General features: G+C 24.6%; 1 protein-coding gene across 6 annotated transcripts in view; it reads right to left on the bottom strand.

The window, feature by feature from the left end:
• The window catches only part of LOC114124170 (sodium channel protein 60E-like), a 133,820-nt gene that overhangs the window by 35,542 nt on the left and 75,434 nt on the right, over positions 1–22,844 (bottom strand). For 3 of the 6 annotated variants that reach the window (XM_050199595.1, XM_050199592.1, XM_050199600.1), the window contains exons 9-19: positions 19,715–20,285; positions 16,499–16,686; positions 15,339–15,465; positions 13,075–13,280; positions 12,088–12,258; positions 8,914–9,107; positions 8,030–8,135; positions 7,642–7,767; positions 7,402–7,578; positions 2,378–2,610; positions 1,759–1,907 (exon numbers count right to left, since the gene is read on the bottom strand). In XM_050199595.1, coding sequence (XP_050055552.1) covers positions 1,759–1,907; positions 2,378–2,610; positions 7,402–7,578; positions 7,642–7,767; positions 8,030–8,135; positions 8,914–9,107; positions 12,088–12,258; positions 13,075–13,280; positions 15,339–15,465; positions 16,499–16,686; positions 19,715–20,285 — 2,248 coding nt within the window. The remainder of the gene's footprint in view (positions 1–1,758; positions 1,908–2,377; positions 2,611–7,401; positions 7,579–7,641; positions 7,768–8,029; positions 8,136–8,913; positions 9,108–12,087; positions 12,259–13,074; positions 13,281–15,338; positions 15,466–16,498; positions 16,687–19,714; positions 20,286–22,844) is intronic. The other 3 variants (XM_050199607.1, XM_027987356.2, XM_050199611.1) reach the window with 1 other exon arrangement.

The following is a 22,844-nucleotide window of genomic DNA, read 5'->3' on the forward strand; positions in this document are numbered from 1 at the left end:
TGACAGAATTATACATACATTATAATATATAAGTTCGTGACAAGCGCTATATTATACTACGCATTTCAATAAGACGTGTTATTATTATTATAATTTTTCATCAAGAATTCAAGAAATAAAGCAAAACTTCATTTTTAGTCAACATACATTATATACAACATACCGCAACTGTTTGCATACAATTCTATTAAGACAAAAATTACGTAAATCAAATATCTAGTCTACTGAGTACTGACAATATCTATATTGTTCGGTATATTCTGTCATTGAAATAGGTATACCCCACCATGTTTTTTTTTCACATAAAAAAATTTAATCAAAGTTCCGGGAGATTTTAAAATATTTGAAACTACCTATTTTATACTATATTAAATTAATAATAGAACAACCGTGCTGGTTTCTATCAATCTGTTACAACGAATTTATTTTTTAGTTATTCTGACCTACAGAGTCTTTCTACTAGCATACGTTATATTCCATCTGTATGCATTTGATACTCTAAATTGGACACAGCCCACATAATCCCTAAGGAGTAATTGATCTTCAGGCTCATTTCACCATTTCACCTTCTATAGTGTTATGAATTTATTCATTTTTTTTTTCATAACATTTTGAATTATATGGACTTGGATTGAGTCGTAAACGGCCACGAAACTCAATTTACATAATGTCGTCTTTCTTTTTGTAAAGTATATTACGTCACGACAAGATTTCTTATAAAACTATGTTTTTGAATATGTTTATCTATACTATCAAATATACGGAATGGTACGGTTAGCTTTTTTTTATTCAATTTTAACGAAACCGAAATAATAAAATAATTTTATATTTTAGAGCGATAACACTAGATTAGTGTGTAGTATCGCTCTACGAACAATGACATGGTTAGTATATTATTTTTGCTGTCATAAAATTGACGTTATTTATAATTTTTACCGTATGGACGTACAGTAATACCTAAAATTTTTCATAATCCCGCCAATGGGTATTAAAATCTTTTATTTAAAATTGAAAAAATTTCATCTGATCGTATTTTGAATTGTATTTTCTTGCTTTAGATTTTAGTTTTTTTTTTAGATATCATTAGTATTCAGAAAGGCGTGTGATCAATTTGACATTTAATTTATGTATACTTAATACAAACATATTAGCGAGAGTGTGTAAGTTATTAGCTTGAATAATTTTAATGACGGTAGTTTTTTTAGATTAAAAATATAGAGGAGAAGTTTCAAAATTTTGTTTTATTTTAGAAAACAGTTTTTAGAGTAGAAAAAAATATTCTGAAAGTTTCAATAATTAAGTATACTTTGAATTATACATTGGACATATATTGTACTTAATATTTTAATATTTTTAATGTACTTGTACGACAAAATAAATCACACAAAGGAATCAAATAAGCCGTGCAACTGCTAACAGTTTATTTTTTTTTATCGATTTTTGTTGATATAAAATAAATTCATGGATAGGTAGGTAAAGGTTTATAATGATATATTCATGATTATTCTATTTATAATTTTTAAATAATAATCATATAATGTTACTTCATGCAGCAATAAAATATAGTATTAAACTAAATTTGCATTATAGTTTTTATCTAGTACAACGGATTATAATATTTATTTACCATTTAGTGATAATATAATTTTTCTTGAAATATATATTTTTATGAATTTATAATAATTTGTGCGACATGAATTAACTAACAAATATCATATTAAGTTCTACATTGGTTTTAAAATATTAAAAATAACTAACCTGTATCCGTAGAATCTTCCGTCATGGCACGTTGAATTCGGCGATCAGTCTTCTCTTGTTGATCCAAGTATCCGGCATTCAGTACTAACGACGTCCCGTCGTTCTGATCAGATTCTATACGATTGTTGGTAATTTCTATGTCATATTCACTAGAAATTATACTTATTTATAACATAGTAGTTACGAACACTGCAATTTTATTTTATTTTTTAATTATTGCGTCTATATATAGTATATAAATATTATATTCAAAAATAATGAAATTAACTGTTGTTAGTTATACTTTTAAACATTGGGCGAATTTTGAGTATTTTTTTGTTTATTATTAAAGAATAATGATGATTTATAGGGAATACCTCTGTTGAAAATGTTTAAATACCTTTTTTTCTAATTTTTAAAATAAAGTAGGGTGATAACTTTAATGAATATAATGAATATCAATTATATTTTTTATAAATACACTTAACATACACATTTTGATGTGCATACTAGTTACTAACATATGGGTACTATTTTATTAACTAAAAATAATAATCTTTATGTTTGTATGTGATAATTGTTAAATCAGTCTTACTTCTTAAATCTATTTAAATTATAAAAAAATTATAAAAAATCTTACCAGTTTTGCTGTCGTTCACAAATTTCATCATCCGATATATTAACTGTTTCTGTTTTCAATTTCTTTTTTTCATTTTTGATTCGCATCAATTGCTTAACTGTATTTTCCAGTTTGAAATTTACAGAAGTATCACAACTAGTTGTCTCAGTTCGCGATTGTCGACGCTTACGTTTCCTGATAATTGAACGAATCCGTTGAAAACTTCTTTCTAGTTTAGAGCCATCGCCAACTTCCTGTAAGATATATAAATATTACATTAAAGTTCTAGCCCTAAATTGCAGTACAATGACAATAGTTCAGACATTCTGTAATAACTTAATATGTATTATTCGTTCCAGCTCACCCGCTATAAAACATTATCATACGTTTAAAATAAAAACAAATTGTTGAAAATGTTTTTATATTTTATGTATCACCATATATTTATTAATATGGATTTTTAAATGTTTGTATATCATATATATATATATATAAATATATTATATAAATTAAATACATTTTATTATAATGCCGAGTTTCAAAATTATAACTTGATTTGTATCATGTAAGTTGATTTTTTTCATACGTTGTATATTATTTTATTTATTAGGTTAACATTTGTATTTATAAGGTATAATATTATATGAATAATATATTATGAACTTTATTTTAAACTGTTTATAACTATGTATATTATGTACAGTTAAAAAAATCTTTAAATGTGTTACCAGTGTATTATTTTATAAGTGATTAAATTTAAAATATAATATTTAAATTAATTTTTATGTATTACTTTGGAATAAAATGTTTCTTAAAATACATTATCTATTGGTAATTATTTACTTATAATATTATCAGTAATTTATATTCCTATTAGTAGTATGGTAGGTTGAAGTTCTATCGTTGAACAAATTATTATCATATAAACATTGCATTTATTAAATGTAAGAACATATACATTTTTTCGATAACGATTTACCATAGAACAGCTAATATAAAAAGCTTTGTAATATAAATAGATTTAAATAATGTAGGATATTTTGAAAATTTGCTGTAATAGGTGATTTATGTTTCAATAACTAATATTTATCAAATTATAATTATTAAATAACTAAAATTGTTATTTTAAAATAAATTAATTGAACTGTATAAAAATTGAACTCTAAATATCTAAAACAATGAAATGTAATTAAGCATTCAATATTTTTAAATTTCTGTAAGAAATATTTTGTATTGAATTAGGAGAAAAAATTGTTATGAACATAACACGAAAAAAAGTTGATACATAACCCTTAACCTGTCTAAATATTTTATATAGTAATACCATGTTCAGAATATAATGTAAACTAGTGAACAATTAATGTTGATGGTTGTTTTTTCTTTTTCTAAGGTTATTCATTTATAAATTACAAGAATAAAATAAAATATTTTTTTCAAAAACTTGGAATACACAACATTTCACCAATCATTTTTTAAATAGATATAAGCGCTATTGATATTATGATAATATAAATAAAATATTATGAGTTTAATTTTTTTTATATAATATTTATATAACTATAAACCTATACTTTAATATAGTTTTATCTGAAATACAAACTTTTAATGTTTCTGGTTTTATAATAATAAAACCGTTACTGGTTATTGAATAGACTAACGTAAAGAACAATTTGTAGTCTGACTAGCATTGGCTCTAAACTAGCTCTAGACTAATCTTCTTACTTTTTTTTTTTAGTATTTTCACATTATTTTGAAAAGTACTGGGAATAGATATTCCCATACAAACTCTATTCCCAATACATTTATCGGTGTGATCCGAATCTAAAATGTGTTATAACACTTTGTAATAAACTCGTGACTCAGTTTAGAATTGTTTTTTAAACGAAATGTAAATCATGAACAAATAAATGATAAATTCATTGCTTTTAAATAAAAACAATAATCATGATAATAATTATAACAATAATTAGTTTTTATTCTACACAAAGTTATATATATAAAACATGGAAAACTCAATGGAAATAATATTTTTTATAATTTTTCATAAACCCGTGATACGTTTCTCAGTTAATTAAGTTTTTAAATGGTGAAAAGTATTTGAAATAGATAAATTGGTTTAGAGATCAAATTGTAAAAAAGAGGTAAGTATTATATATGATACTCGAAATGTTATGAAGTTTTAAGTAAACTATACTTATATTATGTTTATAAAAATCATATTAAATTAATCAGAGTTTTGTAAATGCTCATTTATAAGATAGTCAGCAGGTATATATTTATACATACATGTATGTATATATTGTAAATGGTTACAAATTTCAGAGAAAAATTTCAACATTTCTACAGAATTAAAAAGTTCTGGATCCAAAGAAGTTACCATATTTGCTAGAAAACCAACTCTCTAGTAGAAGATATTCTTATAAGAATTAAAACGTGAACTTATATGTAATAATAAAAAATATACAACATAAATTTCGGTCTACAATTTCGGAACACAGAAAATGGGTATATCATTCGTTTAATATTTTTTTTACTATAGAATAATTGTGGAACACCTTGAAAACAATAAAGTAAAATTTAAGGTTTACAAAAGTAAAAATAATGTGTACCATGCAAATTCATTCTTGTATTTATAGAACTAAATTATTGTATTTTCAAAATATTTTACTTATACTTTTACCATTATTGAAATATTAAGTAAAAAATAAATGATTATTATATATTTAAAAATGTTATTTTTCAAAGATTTTACAATTATTATTTATTAACAAAAATATATTTTCATTGAAACACAATGTGCTTGTAATAATTACACAAATGCTGTATCTTATTACTTACAAATATTAAATATATTAAACTTTATTTTCAGTTGAGATATTTTTTAGAAGTATTAAAATTACCTTTATTATTTATTTAAATAATTTCATAAGCAAAAAACATTTTGACCACACCTTAGTATAAAATAAAAGTATAAAATATTATTTTATATTAAAAAGTTTGTTGAGTTAATAATATTATAGAAACTATACTTTTCTCTGAAACTCACACACACACACATACACACCAAAGTTGAATTTTCATGGCTCTAAATATTTTTTACAACGTTCATCGTCAAAGATTTTTTTTTAGATGACTTCTTTTATTGTTAGATAAGTATTAGTTATTCACATTTTAACAAATAACGATAAATGGATAAAATGATAATGTATAATATATTGATATAATATTTATGCTATAGAATCACTTAATTGTATAATTTTTGATACTAAAAGGTATAAAATTTGAATATTTATCAAACACATAATTTTTAAATTGTATCTTATGCATTTTCCTATATACCTATCATTAAAATTGTTGATCTAATATTTTCGTAATTTTTTTATTCACTATTTGAGGTAGTATGTGGTTTTTCATTATAAACAATTATTTAATATTTAAAAAAATGTATTATAAATTAAGAAATATTCTTCACCAATCATTATACAAAATGTATTTTTTTCCCTGTTATTAACATTAGTGAATACCAACATATATATATATTATATATATATTATATCGTATTTAATTATTTTTGTACAATAAACGTTTATGATATATATATATATTGTATATTTACATGCGTGATTTAATTAAAGAAGTCACTAAGTAGTGATACTTTTAGCTTGAACCTAATTTAAATAATCAAAATAATTATAATTATTATACCCTCGCAATATTTTTTTTGGCTATTTTACATATTAATTGTATACTATGTAACAAACAGTACATTATATTAATATATCTAAGCTGTTTTTATATGTTTCTGCGTTTGAGTATATTAATTTTCACTTAATGATATTAAAGTGACATGTTTATTTATGTGAGTATACATTTTAAGGGTAAAGACATGTTGCTTTTTTATAATAGTTAGTTGTACAGAGCATTTTCGTTAAATGCTATTCATCTGGGATATGATAGAAATAATGACTTCTATATGATATCTTTGAACTCAAATATTTCGTTTTATTCAATTGAGTCTGATGTATTTAGAATAATTATTTTTATGAAAACTAACAAGTCTAAAATAAAAAAAAAATGTTTTATTTATTTATTAATAAACTAGGGGACATAGACCGCAGCTCTCTTCATCTCACCAACTACCTGGGAGGTTAAGACTTTCAGTAATTTCATATTGGAAATTAATATCTACCGGTATTTAATTTAAAATATTTTAAAAAATATTTTTGAAAGATAAAATATACGACAATTTTTTTAAATAATAAGTAACAAGTAGATATTTGATTAATTATTATAATAATTTACTTTTATCTCCATGGAAATCATCATGTAGAAGATATAAATACATTTTTAATACAATAAAGAGAAAGAGTAGGTAAACTAATGGTTTTTTTTTTTTTTAATTTGAATTTAAGTAAAATAGTTGTAAGTGCATTATTAAAAAAAAATATTTTAAATATTTTAAGTACAATACAATTATTAATTAGTTAATAAAAATTAATTATAGAAATGTTTTTAGAGTATAAGCTGATAATTAATTATATTTAAAAGCTGTGAATTGTGTAATATATGTTTGAAGATTATTTTACAGCATTACAACATAGCGTAAAAAAATAAATATTTATCGATATTTTTTTTTGTATTCAACTTTTTGATAAGGTATATTATGATACACTTAAAAAAAAGTGCAAAATAACTTTTATTTTTTAATTTGTGTTAGATGTGCACGCTGAAAAATATTTCATTTGTCAATCATTAGTCAGTAGGTAAATGAAACTGTGTGCAAATAAAATAAAGATATTGTAGAACTGTACTCCATATAAGGTGTGCTCGAGTGTCAAAGCGTGTCGAGTTTTAAAAACAAACGTGAGGCTAACATTTTTTTGTCTTCAAAATTAAAATAGTTTTTTATTTAAGGTTTTTTTTTTTGTTTTCATTACGAAAACGTTTAGTTTATTTTTGTGTAAGTTTAAAAGGCAATTGTGTACCTGCACAGCAAAACGTGTAGAAAAGCCAAAGAAAAACATGTACATTGTTTGTCTATATACCTCATAATCTACGAGTGATACAATTGTATCTTTTGGGATATTCGACAAAGAAATTGAGGACCTTCTTGACGAATTTTGAACTCTACACTTTTGGCAAACGTTACTGATTACTCTAACATGATGGGCCCATCTTTCTCTGTAATGAGCCATTTCCTCGTCTACTTCTTGTTGACCTTGCTAAATTATACGCAACGACATAGGTTTTTTTTATTTTTATATGTATACAATTTGATATCTTACCTCTTTTTTAGATTTTAATTCTTCAGAATTGAAACTATTGAGTAACAACGCCAAAAACAAGTTAAGAACCATGAAGTTACCCATCACCAGTGCAGGCAAAAATATCGCGAAACATATGCCAAAACCCTAAAAAAAGTTATTAAAAGTAATTTTAGCTTTATACTGTTTATATTTTATCTTTAAGTAAATAATCCTCAGATAAGCTCTTGTATTATACTTGTATAATACTACTAAAAAACTGCCTTGATGTCTGTTTTAGATAATTTAATATAATATAATATAATTTATATTATTATAAATAAAAAATGTCAACCTAAAATTTATATTGAACTATAGTAAATTGTAAAATTATTTCTCTGGGGAATTTTAATCAAGATAAATAACATACCTCTTTCTCTTCGGCTTTCATACAATCCCACAATGGTTCAATCCATTCACCACAAAGAATTCGAAAAATCATCATGAACGAGTGAAAAAAATCTGAAAAATTCCATCTACAAAAACCACCAAATAAAGCAGTTTATTAATATTGATTTTAATATGAAAATTTTAATTTTAAAGTGTTATACATTAGGACAGATATAAAAAAAAAATAATCTTATCTTAAGTTTTTTCGGTCTGTTTACAATATTTTTTTAAGATTATGCATCCTTAATTAGCTTAACACTAAGATATTAATTTTAATTTATATACTTTTTACTCGAATATTTTCTAAATGATAGTAATGATACTAATAAATAGAAAATCAATAGAATATTCTCGAATATTTATTATGAACACATTGTTTGACGAAGGATGTCTTAATAGTAAAACGATAATTAACTAAGATAAATATTTTATCCTTCATGACTTTTACTATATCACTGACAACATTGATAAGTGACCTAATCACTTAAGCCTTACAATTTCGTTTAATATTCCAACAAAATTTAATCTTGTCGAAGTTATAATAATAAACCACTCAAAATATCATGACCATCAAGATTATTTAAAATATTTGCAGAGTTAATAATGTTTTTGAGTTTTGAAATATGATTTTATCAATTTATCAATTTTATGATTACGTAAATTCATACGATCCGTTAACACTGTATACCAAACCACAATGTAAAAATTGAATTTGGTAACAATAAATTAATATTATATTATTATGTATATTTTGTTTAACAAGTATTTAGTATAATATAATATTACATAATATTATGTATAAGCAAGTCATTTAATTAAATAATATTTAAATTGTGTAAAATAATTTAAGTATGTAGTTATTACCTCGGAACAGGATCTGGATCAAATTTTTCTGGCATATATTCTTTTGAGAATAGCTGCATGCCTATGACAGCGAATATATATATGATGATGATTAGAACAAACGTAAGGTTACCGAGAGCTCCGATCGTCGATATGATGATGCTCAATAGTACTTTCATGGTTGTCCATGATTGAGCCAATTTTAAGACTCGAAGCTAGTTTAAAAAAGAAAAAAAGGAAACGATTACGACTGTGGAGTTGATCTAAACGCACTGTACTAATGTGTGTAAAACGGTAAATCAGTTAAGTCACTAATGTTCCAGCGGCCATGCTTCATTTCACCCAATTACGACAAAAGTTAATGTCCCATACAGTCGGACATTTATCGAACGGATAATAATATTACTTGCCGCCGATTTCAGTGTCCGAATTTATAAAAATAAGATTCAATAGTATTGCTGTATTGTATTATTGTATATTTTGGTACGTAGTGAAAGCAAAGGGCATTTGGCGATATTGTGCGACCTACTAAATTATGGAAATCTCATTTTTTTCGCACACGCGTACAGTAACCGCTGCACGTGAATTAGTTAATATTATAACATAGCATAATATAATTAATTTTAAACTTTGTTTTGCAATTATATATTACAAATTATTACATTAATATCATTTAAGTACAGTGATACGGTTTTTTTTTTTACTCTCCGTTTTCACCACCCAGACACGTACACACAAATCGTAGGTAGTCGAATAAATAATAGCGCAACGGTGCGGGCGACAAAACAGTGAACGTCCTAAACGGCTTCACCGGTATATTCGGCTAAATAATATAAGTTATAACTACCTACTGCAGTTTTGGTGAAAACGAAACGATACCTTAACCGGAAAATGTTTAATGGTTTTTAACCTGCCGGCTTTCGTTATAGGTCTGACATATTTTAACCCGGCACTTTGCATAATATAACGGTAGGTGGCTTATGTCTTATATAGCCATTCGGAAAACATGGATGCAGTTTATTACACCCTTACTTCGTCCTTCATCGCTGCTATCCGTTTTTCCTAAAAACCCAAACCGGAGTGCGGGCGCAATTTACAGTCTGCCAGGCGCATTCTCGAAACATAACTCATAGGGTCATCACTTATAAGGAATACCACAGTTGAATGATATGTACGAGACGGCCAGTCAATTACCATTTTCAATAGACAAAAGGCCAGTGTTCCGAGCATATGAAACGTCTCATATATTTTATTTAGTTTTGGAAATGTACGATTCGAGTATTGAACCATTCATTTTTAATGTTCGAGAGAGACCTTATAAGCTATAATATGATGTGCTTCGCTGATCTTTGCGGATAGTAAGCACGATTCGTACAATATGTTTTTTTTATGCAATAACACTTAATTTTACATTATGAAAAGTGTGTAATTAATTTATAATAAATTATAACTAATGATTCATAAGCAAAAACTTTCTCTCTATACTTTACGTGGATGGAGAGTATTTTATTTTAATTACAATTTTAGTTTACCGTGGTTGTCACTGAAGTATCACGTATAACTACAAATATACATGGCTATAAATTGTTCAGAAAAAACTAATATATTTGATTCAAAAAAAAATAATCGTCCAACTTTACTGTCTTTTCACAGATCAATTAATGAAGCATGATGTAGTTTGAAAATTATATAATTTATATTTATTATGCGATTCGATTTATATTGTAGCACTTTTCTGGTATTACTAGAATAATATGAACATGAAAATATGAGATAATGTAAGATTGAAATATGTGTTGTTCAAATAAAAAATATTTTGTACACATGCATTTTTATTTAATATAATTTATTTATTATTATTAACATTACATTATACCTATATAGTAGTTTTTAATATGATAATACAATACAGATACTAAAAAAATAATTCTGATTGCCAACTACCAAACTAAACTATCAGTTATTATGTTTTCAAGATGTATTATTATTATTTAAGACCATTACATAATGCCATAATGGTGACTAAATACAACGTTATAATATTATGGTGTATGCAATATTTATGCATATTACTATACTATTTTTTTCATTGTATCAACTAAAAAGGTTATTAGTTTTACTATAATATTATAATTTATAATTTATTCAGGTATTAACATTATTTCAATTTCGGAAAAAAGTTTATAATTCAATATTTTAACTTTTTCTTTTTAGTATCTATATCATATTATTTTGGTATTAGCTATAACATAGTATGATATTATTTACATAAATATAAAATAAGTATAATAAATACAATTACATGTATTTTCAATATTTATATATCACTTATCTCGCTTCTTATAGTAATTTTATGTTTTTTAGTAACTTAATAAAGTGAATTAAATTATATTTTTATAAAACAATTTTTATTATTATTTTTTTATTAATATAAGGGTAAAAATAAATAGAAAATTTATTTTTTGAAATCAAATTAATTATTATTTTTTGTTACTATTTAAAAATCTGTAATTTTATAGTTGCGTAGTATGCGGTTTGCAATCAATATTCAGTGACTGTCCTGATGTATACTCTTACATTGTAATAATAACTAATACCAAGAGTATATTGAAATTTTAATATTGATATATAAATATTTTAATATATTCATTTAATTTATTTTTAAAAAGATAATAGTGTATTCTTTGTTAAAATGTTTGTACTTAATTTAAAAAAAATAAAAACAAACGGTTAAGCTATTCTGACATATTTATAATGGAATTGTTATAATATATACGTATATTTGTGAAACCACTCTGTGTTTCTACGGATTTACGAGTCTGTAGATTAATAAAAAAAACAAATAATAATCCCCTGGAAAATAAGCAAAACTTTTTCATCGTTAGTGATATAAGACACTTCTGTTGAACTTTCATTTAACGTCAGTTTGAAAAAATTCTCTTTAAGAATTAAATATTAAAAAAAAAATTAAAAAATAAATAAATATATATATATGCTTTTTGAATATAATTATATATAATATATTATATATTTTTATTCATTCTATTTATTTAATAATAAGTAAACAGAATCATCAAGTGCATTGAAGTTGGTGTATTTATTTTGTTTTTACCAAAAATTTCACGTAAATTAATAAGTGAAGTTATTATGAATTATAATTATTATATAATTAACTTAAACTAAAAATGTACTCACCAGTCTTAAACAGCGAAGAACTGATAAACCATCGATCATTTCAAATGATAAATCTAATAAGCTAGCTGTCACAATGATCATGTCAAATATATTCCAACCACAATTGAAGAATTCATTACTTAGAGCAATTAACTTGAATAGACATTCCACAGTAAAAATAGTTGTGAAAACCTGAAAAGATAAAATTGATTGCCTTTAGGATTAACAGTATAAGAGATTATAAGAAATTGATTACTGAAACAGTTGTTTTTATTCAATCTCACTTTTATATCTACTAAGCTAAATCAGAATTATACGTTGAGTAAATCTAATAAATATATTATGTGGGGAGAGGAGATTGTAGAAATTGTTTAAAACATTGATGTAAAATAAAACAAAAATATAATATAGAGAAGTTTTTGAAACTTGGACGATACAGACTACAGTGACTAAATAAAACTCTAATAGAGTTATGAGTTCATTGATGAATATAATGACGTGTGATGATAAAATAAAATAATGGTATCTTTTTAAAAATATTTTATTTTTATGTTACTCACTGCTATGAAAAATGTTTGATATAATAAAAATATTATATTTTATATCGTTATTATTTTTTCTATGTTAATTGAACTAAAATTATATTAAAATCAAATCATCTGGAAATGATTATAGTGTCCTACTGATCTGTCGTTAGTATAGATTAAAAATGAATAAATGGATTTATAAATAGCGCATATAAAAATAGTTGTATACTCGCTACATTTTTATTTGTCAATATAAAACCGATATTAGCTGTATAATTTCATACATTAATAGTTGCATTATACCAGTTGTGAATACTTAAGATGATCTAAGTTATAATTAGTGGGTATTAATATATTTCAGTAACCAATCAATCACAATTAAATATACTACACTATGGTTAATAATAATTGATACTCATTTTTATTTTTATTAATACAGTAATTATAGGCATGCTTTTTAAGTCAAATACAAAATAATTACCTTGTTTCCAACGTCCAAAATGTTACGTACATTTTGTGACATTCCGTGATGTTCAATAGCCAGCACTATTGTATTGCATATGATACATGCCATAATAAACAACTCGAACAATGGATCTCTAACCACTTTATGCAGACATTTTTGGACTCTCAACCATGTCTGGTAGTCAATGCAATTTCTATTGCAATTTGAACAATTTTGATCATCTAAGAATAATAATGATATATTTATAAAATATTATTACTGTGATCAGACCATAGTGTTGCAATTATTCTTGTTCACTATACAATTTCAATTTCGTTAAATATAATTTGATATTATAACGGAAACCATAGACATTTGGAACAACTTTCCTATTGTAAATAAATTGTATTCAGCGAACAAATAATTGTATATTTTAATTATTAAATGTGATTATTGTAAAGAATTCGAAAAAATAATCGTTAAAGAAGAGTAATATAATTTCAATTATAAAACTAAAATTATAAGGTGACATTTATCAAATTTAAATTTAATGGTTAATTCAGCAATAATCACAAGAGTAAAAAAAAAGGTATATAAATTGTAAGATTTCCTTGTGTAATTGTACTTTTAACTAATAATAACTAATAATTATAGTATTCACTGTTAAAATAATAATTATGCATAATATTTTGTTAAGTGTAAAATTAACATTAACACTAACCCCGTGGCTATTTTTTGGTTAAATAAATCACATTTAAATTTTGAAGTTAATTTAAAAAAAATAAGTATGAAAATAAGGTAAATAATACTAATAATTAAATTAAATGTTATACAAATAGGTACACAGTATTAAATGAGAATTTAAATTCTACCATCATGATTTATTTATATGCATTTTTATGTCACTAATGAAATAGTAAATATTCAATTTAACTAAATTAATAGAGTTAGATACATAGAATTACTATAATGTATTGTACACGGTTTTCGAATACCTAGTTACTTGGTTAATATTAAAAACATTATAATATACTATATATTATTATATATTATATTTTGAAGACCATTCAATAAATATAATAACAGTATACAGATATCTTACAATTTATATACGAATGTCACTTACCTACATACCATAAACACCGATTTTAATATTTTGGTTTAAAATTACATAGCTTTGAAGAGTCTTACTTTTTGAGTTAATAACTCTAATCAGACTAAACAAAACCATTGAACTAATATTATTTTTAACATTAATAGAAAATATTATTTTTTTCAGATTATAAGATTGCCTATCTACATTATATAAGTAAGTATAAATTTTCTTTTCGATAAACACCAAGAAACTGACTTTCTAAATTTTACATTCTGTTGTCTTGAAGCTATACTTTATACTTACTTAAAGTTTATAGTTTAAACTGTTTAAAGTAAACTATTGAAATTAAATGTAAATAACTTTAGGTCAATACAATTACCACACGTTAAAAGTTCTTCAATGTGTTATATAAAGTGCAATAGTACAAAATAAAAATAATTTTATCAAATAGTGATGAAAATAAGATCGAGAATAACTCATTATACACTATAATTATATTTATTATATTTTTTATCATGTTCAAAAAGTATATTCATTTATTGGTGAAAACAAAAAAAAATTATTATTTTATTATTTTTCTATTCATGAAATTCAAATATTTAAAAGAAATATCTTTAATACTAAGAATTTAATAATGTAAGACATTTTAAAACGTTAAACATTATATAAGCTAAAAGATATTATTTTATTTATTCAAATTAAATTCTACAAATAAACTCAAGCAAACAGCACTAGTTATAACTGAAGGTTAAACAAACATTTATGATAAATGACATAGAGATACAAGTTGATGATAGTAGATAATAGTGAATAGTCACGTTCATTTATACCAACAAATTATTATAGACTAGGTCGTGTTTAACTGACAATAATAATTATAATTTAGAAGACTTGTCTTTAAAAACCATCAGGAATCATAAAACGATAATATTTATATACTATTATAGTGGAAATACGTATATTATTATAAACTTGAATTTTCAACAATCGTCGTGAAAAAAAATTGTCTACGTAATTTGAAATTATTATTTATAATACATTTATCATAAACGGTCAAGTAATACAATACACTATAATATCATTATTATCGTGAGTATATTGTTGATAGTTCAGCAAACAGATCTTACACAGACTATTATTTTCCAAGCTATTACAGTTTTAGAGGCGGTACAGGGAGTTAATACTGTTATTAATGTACACATACCAATAACAACCACCTGAGACACGTACTCGGCCTCGCCGTTGCGGCCAAATGGTTTTGTTTTCAGCCCATTGCATTTGATCACTTTAATGCTTTTTGATACAGCTAAACCATTATCGTTGGTGGAATTCTAGAAATAATATTTTACATTCTCATAAAAACTTAGAGGAAACGAAAAGTTTCTAATTTAGAGTAAATCAATTGAAATACACAAGATCGTCGTTAGACATAAAAAAGAGTTAATTTTGAATAACTACAATACTACATACTACATGTTCATTGATCAATTTTTATCATTTAAAAGAAAATTAAACATATTAAGATTAAAGCTTAACTGTTAAATGTATTTGTGTATAATGTTTGGACAACGGGCAAGGGTATACGCTGTTACTACATAATGTACTCATTTTTTCAAGTTAAATGTTTTTTAAGAATAATTCATCATATAATATGTTGTTTTTTTTTTGTTTATTTAAAAATATATAATAAACAAAAAGGTGTTGTATAATAATATTGATAAAGATGAGTTATTTGTGTATTGTGAATTGTATAAACTAAAATGTTTTAATGGACCATTAACCATTTAATTTCACATTAAATTCAAAAACATTATTTATGTAACCATAAAAATTATACTAAGTAAAGTTAGTTTTGCATTTTTGTCTACATTTTACACATACGAAAAAGGTAAAACTTGCAAATTATTAAATTATTTTATTATTAATTGTTTTTCAAATATTTATGTTCATAAAAAAAAAAATATATTGATCTATAATTTTTATTAATTTTAATCAGTTTAAAATTTTAATTTTCAAGTTAAAAAAAAATCCTATTTTATTATATTAATATTTATTATTAATAATATAATTTTTATTTAATATTTATAAATAATGATATTTGATTAATCATGAGTTTATAAAGGTAACCTAAATAGTATATTGATATTATTTATAAATATATTATTATCGTTTGAAAAAATATCTAAATATTCAGTTTTTGATTGTTTTATATGGACTTATGCCCATAACTAAATAAATAACATTTATGTTTAAATATTTTCTCTATAAAACTTTATTTAATTTTCTTTGATATCGGTATACACAATAATTATTGAACTCAGTAGTTTAATTTTTTTTTTTTAATTATGTCTGAAAAAAAGTTACCTGAGGTAACTGATGGTATCCGCATTGCTGTGGTTGTGGTGAAGTGTGATGAGATTGTGATTGCGACGTCGCTTCTCCGTCATCATGATCATCTACTACACCTGAGTCGTCCAGTGATGAATCCCTGTTGTTTCCTTCACTAGTATTCGCACTACCCTGTCTACTACCCAGTAACCACCGTTCTCGTCCTTGATTTAAAACAACATCAACAACATTTTAAAGAATCGATAAGATGAACATAATATTTTATATTCAAGATTTAAATAATAAAAATATACATTTATATTTCTTGATATTGTTTGTAACAAAACAGAATGATACTATATACATTTATAATTATGAATTAAGAAATCAATAAGCATTAATTAAAAAAATTTAAAAATAAATTAAAATTTGCGCTTTTACGAAAAAATAATAGAAAATTTATTGATAAAATTATTACTAACTAGGTATTGAATTCTGTATTTTATGAAAATAATTTATAGTATGCATTTATTAATCAATATAAAATATATCATATTTTTTAAATTTAAATAATCGTTATTTAACTGTCACCATAATAATATATTATATTCAAGATCTAATTTTTTCATTTCGAAGGTAAATTAAATTAAACTTTATATCAGTGAGTTGTACGAAAAGTATTCCCTTTGATAATGGTATATGAAGTGTTCAACAACATTTAATTTTCGTTATCTCTAAGTTTAATGGCAAGAAAGAAAATATAATTCTGAATTTTATTTTTAATTTATTTAACTAAAATAGCTTTCACGATTCCAAAGTTTACATTAAAACAGAAAATTCAATTTTTTCCTTATAAAATGTAAAAGCAGTATTTTCACATTTATTTTAAACTAAAGGACAACAATAATATTAATATTATTAGATTTACAACATTTTTTTTCCATTACATTACTTATTTATATTTTAGTGGTTTAAAAATAATTTTTAAATAAGCAATTATTTTCATTTTGTTAAATAAAGATTGATATTAAATCATATATTTTTATGATTATTTATTCTAACTTAATACAGTCTAACAAATTCAAAAAAAAAAAAAAAATAATAACATTTTATTAAGTTAAAATTTGAGTCAAAAAGAATGGACAAGCTACAATAATTAGCTGTTGAACATTCGTTTCACTTTGCTGATTTCGGTGTAAGACAACGTGAATAGAAGGATTTGAAATTATAAGTGCTTGAAAAATATATATATTAATCGAGACATTTTTAAAATAGTAAGAATACGGTATTGTAATATTTGGATGTCTTAAAAACAGGAAGCTACTACTTTTACAATGATATAGTAGTATATCAAAAAGTTTTAAGTTATGAACTAGAAATTGAACACAGATTTAAAGGGGTCGTTATTTTCGGTAGTTTTCGAGAAAAAGGTGAAGAAATATAACTGCCAAGCATCAGTTTTTAACATCAGTCTTGACCATTTTTAGGGGAACCGATCTTTGCTCAAAAAAATTGTTTCAACTGCAATGATTTATTATTGCTTTCAAATATAATGACCAAAGTATTCCACTCCAGTGTCCCATTCAACTTCGGAATCAGCACTTTTTTTGGTATTTGTATCATTCAAACTAAAAAGCGAATTACAATAGGTATGGTAGGTACAAGTTATAAAAATAAGATTTGAAACTACAAAAAAGATGATTTGATTTTAAATTAATAAAATAATTCAATTATTTAATGAAATATTATAAATTATAATTATAATATGCAAAGCTTTTTAAAGATTATACGTTTGATCTTATTCTTTGCTCAAATTTAATTTTTAAAAATTCTTTTATTTTATTATGATTAATGATAAACAAACTCACTAATTATGTATTATATTAATTTGAATGAGCAACTGAAATATTTTGTAAATACTGGTTAAACAAGAGGTTATACTTCCTTTTCATTACAGAAAAAAAAATACAATATTTAAGTTAGATTTTATTAAATTAAAATATAATTGTTTAAATATTATATTATTTTATTTAATATTGCTTGGAAATTTGAACTATTAATACATTAAAAAAAAATGTATTATGTTTATTTTCAGATTTATATCCTCTAATTGTCTAATGGATTTATATTAGTTTATCTATGATATAATTTTTCTTCTTGGTCTTAAGTTAAACGATGAGAATTGTCCGTTTATTTTATAACATTCAAGAATACAATTTTTCATCATTTGATTAATCGTATCCATAATATAGATATTTGGATTCCTAAGGTTATTTTAACGTTATATGACTGTCAGGTTTATTTATTTTATTTAAATTTAAAATAAATACCATCCTACGTTTTTAAATATATTTTTTGTTTTCTATTAATTTATAGTACATTTAATTGGATGACAGTCTTTCAAGAAATATAATAAATTGTGTTTTTTTGAAGCGTTGACCGATTAAAATTGCAATTAAAAATTAAAATATATAATTTATTATTTATTTTAAGCAATAAAAAAAAATTTCGATAGACAGATAAGTATTTTAGGATGTAATTTTTAATGTAACAAGTATTGAATAATATTTTTGTTAAATTTATAATTTTCTAGATTCTAAATTTGTAACAGATTATTTAGTACATTATTTATAATTAGAGTAAAATATATTATTGTTACTCTAACTGTAAGTCAATACCAGAAATAAAATTTAATTATTTTATTTATTTTTTATACAGACATGTTATATGGAATGGTGAATAATTCCATGATATAATTGACTTAAAGTTAGTCTGAATATTTTGAACATTACATTGGGTATGGAAAATAATAATGGAGTGATTATGAATAATTTCTTGTTAAATATGATTAATATTTTCTAAATAACAACAATTTTTTATTCGATTTCGTCGAAATTCTAATCTTAAATGAATATATTATGTTTTGAAATTTTCAAATCCCTTTAGGGAAAACATACATCGAAACTTGTTTTAATTTTTCAAACTTTTTTACTCATAAACAATTTTACTCGTTGACACGTCATTTAGATAGCCTTTCACTTTGGAATAATATGTTGATCAGGGTTAAAATATCTAGCACAAATTATGGTGGACGCAAGTACAAAAATAACTCAGAATTAAAATCCCGCTAATTGTTAATTAGAAATAGGGTTTATTAGCCACACGTTGTTCACCGGTTTATCATCAAAACAGAAAAAAGAGTATAAAGTAATTGCATCGATATTTATAGTTGAAGTGCCACGTGTCACTCACCTTGAGGAGCTACAAGAGCACACGGTCGCAGACTGTCGGCAGCCACGTTGGGTTTGGTGACGGCGGCGGAAGTTCCGGAAGTGCCGGGCGGTGGTTCCGGTTGCGGCGGCGGCGTGACCGGTTGTGCGGGCGGATCTGGCGACCTCGATGGTTTACGGCGGGGCGTTGACAAACGACTGCACGAATCTTCACCATCTTCACAGTCACCCAACGCCACTGCCACTGCCGATACGTCAGCTTCCGACGCTATCGTTGCCACTATTTCCACTTCCTGTTCTGCGGCATCTATCACTCCGTCCACAGTACCATCTCGGTCGTCCGTGGTGTTCTGCTGTTGTTGTGGTTCCGGTTGCTGCTGTTCCGGTTGTTGTGACCGTTGCTGAGACGGTGTCCGACGTCTTCGCGACTTTTTCCGTTTGCGGGTCACCGAAGACAATAGAACACCTTTTCGGCCATCTACTTTCTTCTTTTCCCGGTTCTGTCTGTCCTGCAGTTGCTTGACCGGGATGCGGCTCGGGTCGAAACTGAACGTTGATTCGTCCCGATAGTCCGTCAAGTCTTTTCGCCTCTCCTGTGATACATCCAAAAATTGTACGCGTTTTAATAATATTATATCGTGTTTTTTCATATATTAAGAAAACAAAAATCGCGGTAGACATTCGTAAAGTTCATGATATTATAAAATATAACAACTTAAACATTTTTACCCCGCCGTATAGCAGGAAACCACCATACAGCGTACGTACGTAACATTATTACTACACAGTAAAATGCATGGTACGCAGTTCTGCGCTTTTAAGTGCTACAACTTACAAGTGTTTTCGGTTTGTGTTTGAGGATATTGATCGGTTGTAAATTTTAAACCACCGTACATTCAATATAATATATATGTGTGTATATTTTGTTTTTTAAATTGCTTTTCCAATATTTCAGTTTTGAAACTAAATATTAAAAAGCTGATATTCTTCACATGTGAGCAGGAAGTTATATCATTACCACTTTGAGCGTGAAAAGTGGTTAGATGCGTTATTTTAATACTAAAATATTGTTATTTCTTATTACATAAATAGTCATGACTTATGAATATTATAATAATTTTGAAAATAATTACTTCAAGACCATAAATTAAATATGTGTAATCTCTAGTTGATATGCCAATACACGCATATATAATAATTAATATAATATATTATATATGCCATATATTATTTTTATATTAATAATATTTATGACAACTGTTTAGGATTCTAAATTTAATTTAACCATATGATTAATGCGATTTAGTTTTTAAAAGAAATGTTAATGCTATGTGCACAAATTACAAACATTTTCTAACGACTTTAAAATTATTAGACAAATATTGTATCAGTAATAAAAAAATTGATTACACTGTGAGAAATGTTACCAATATCTATCATCAAAAAACAAAAACTTTGTTAACACTCTTCTCTATCAAATGTTTTGAAAATCATCTATCTACCTAAAAAAATCACTAGTTATCCTAGTAAAATGAGCTTCCTGTCAATTATAAAAGATATACAATAATATATGCAAATAATTGAGTCACAAACTTTACAACATATCAAGCCAAAAATGACAACAACTATTGCAACGTCACCACCAATTCTAAATGTCATCATCAACAGATCGAACCACTAAGACCTGACAAAACCATGTTCGTATGTAACTGTGGTTGTGGTTATAACAAACAATGATATAATCTCACTTCTTTAATTCCTAAGTGAATTAAAATCCATTTTAAATCCTTTTATTTCCCTTCACGAAGGGGGAAAACTAAATTTCAACTAATAACATTGAATACAATTTTTTATCCTCATATTAACATGGTGTTGTGAACTATTGATTGTACGATTCTCACTGCTCGCAGTCATGAAATTCCATCAATGCATGAACAATCAACAAAGTCCTCCGTATCTATACGATTTTTAATATTTTATTTTATCATATATTATAATTGTATATTAATCTAAAATCATTTGTGCATTTCCTAAAAAGTTATTTGAAGATTGTACAATTATTAATTAAAAATAAAACTAAACTTTTTATATTATTAAGGAGCTTTAAAATACGAATGTATACTTATGAAGTTATGAAATTGTATTCATATTATTTTGATACTTGTATTAATAAATACAAGTTAGATCGTTAAGACATTATAAAAAATGTGATATACTTTTTATCTTTAAGTCCTTCCACAATCTCTAAAAACAAGGTGACCATTCGCCATCTTAAAACTACGTACAAATAACTAATATTATACGTAGGTATATTATTAGCTTTATTCATTTATGGTCTACTTTTCATATATATGTTTTATAAACTCGCATAATCTAATGTAAATTAAAAAATGTTCGTTTTAAAAACAAGAATCTCTGTGAAAATTTGTTGAGCCAGGTATAGCTGTAATAATGATCGGTATAAAGAAATCTTAAAAGAATATAATCTATTTTACATGTGAAGTCGTGTTGCGATCTCTGAAACAACAAACTATATAGTTATAGTGTAATACAGACATGTAAGTGCACTTAAAATTTGAAACTTAACACAAATAACCACTTCACAGATACACCACTATCACTAATTCCTAATGGATTGTATTGAGTTAATTTATATCATAATTTCAGTATATGCATCAAATAAAACAATATGATTTTATACATTTACAGACTAAATTTTGTATAATATTACGGTTTATTCTGTAATTACAATATAACATTTGTTATTTTAAGATTATCGAAATAGGTAGTAACGTTTATATTTTACGACGGTTGATGCGTTATTTTTATTCCTAAGAGAATTTCATGAATTAAAGAAAAATATATTTTACGGGTTTGTTATTTTATTTTTATTCTACTATATTCAAAATATTTAAGAACTAAAACACATTTACTTTAAGATTCAGGACTACCTATATATTTTTTTCTGCTATGCAGGATAGTATTTTTCTTATTAATATTTCATACTCTATAAAATTAATTATTCATCGTGGTCACAATTTATGTGTATGTATATATATATATATATATGCTTCACATCAAGTTTATACTAGAATGATTTATGTACAGACTAATTTCAGTAACTTGACAGGTTGGCACCACCGACATACACA

This window comes from Aphis gossypii, chromosome 1 (assembly GCF_020184175.1).
Source record: "Aphis gossypii isolate Hap1 chromosome 1, ASM2018417v2, whole genome shotgun sequence".
In the NCBI taxonomy this organism is placed as follows: domain Eukaryota; kingdom Metazoa; phylum Arthropoda; class Insecta; order Hemiptera; family Aphididae; genus Aphis; species Aphis gossypii.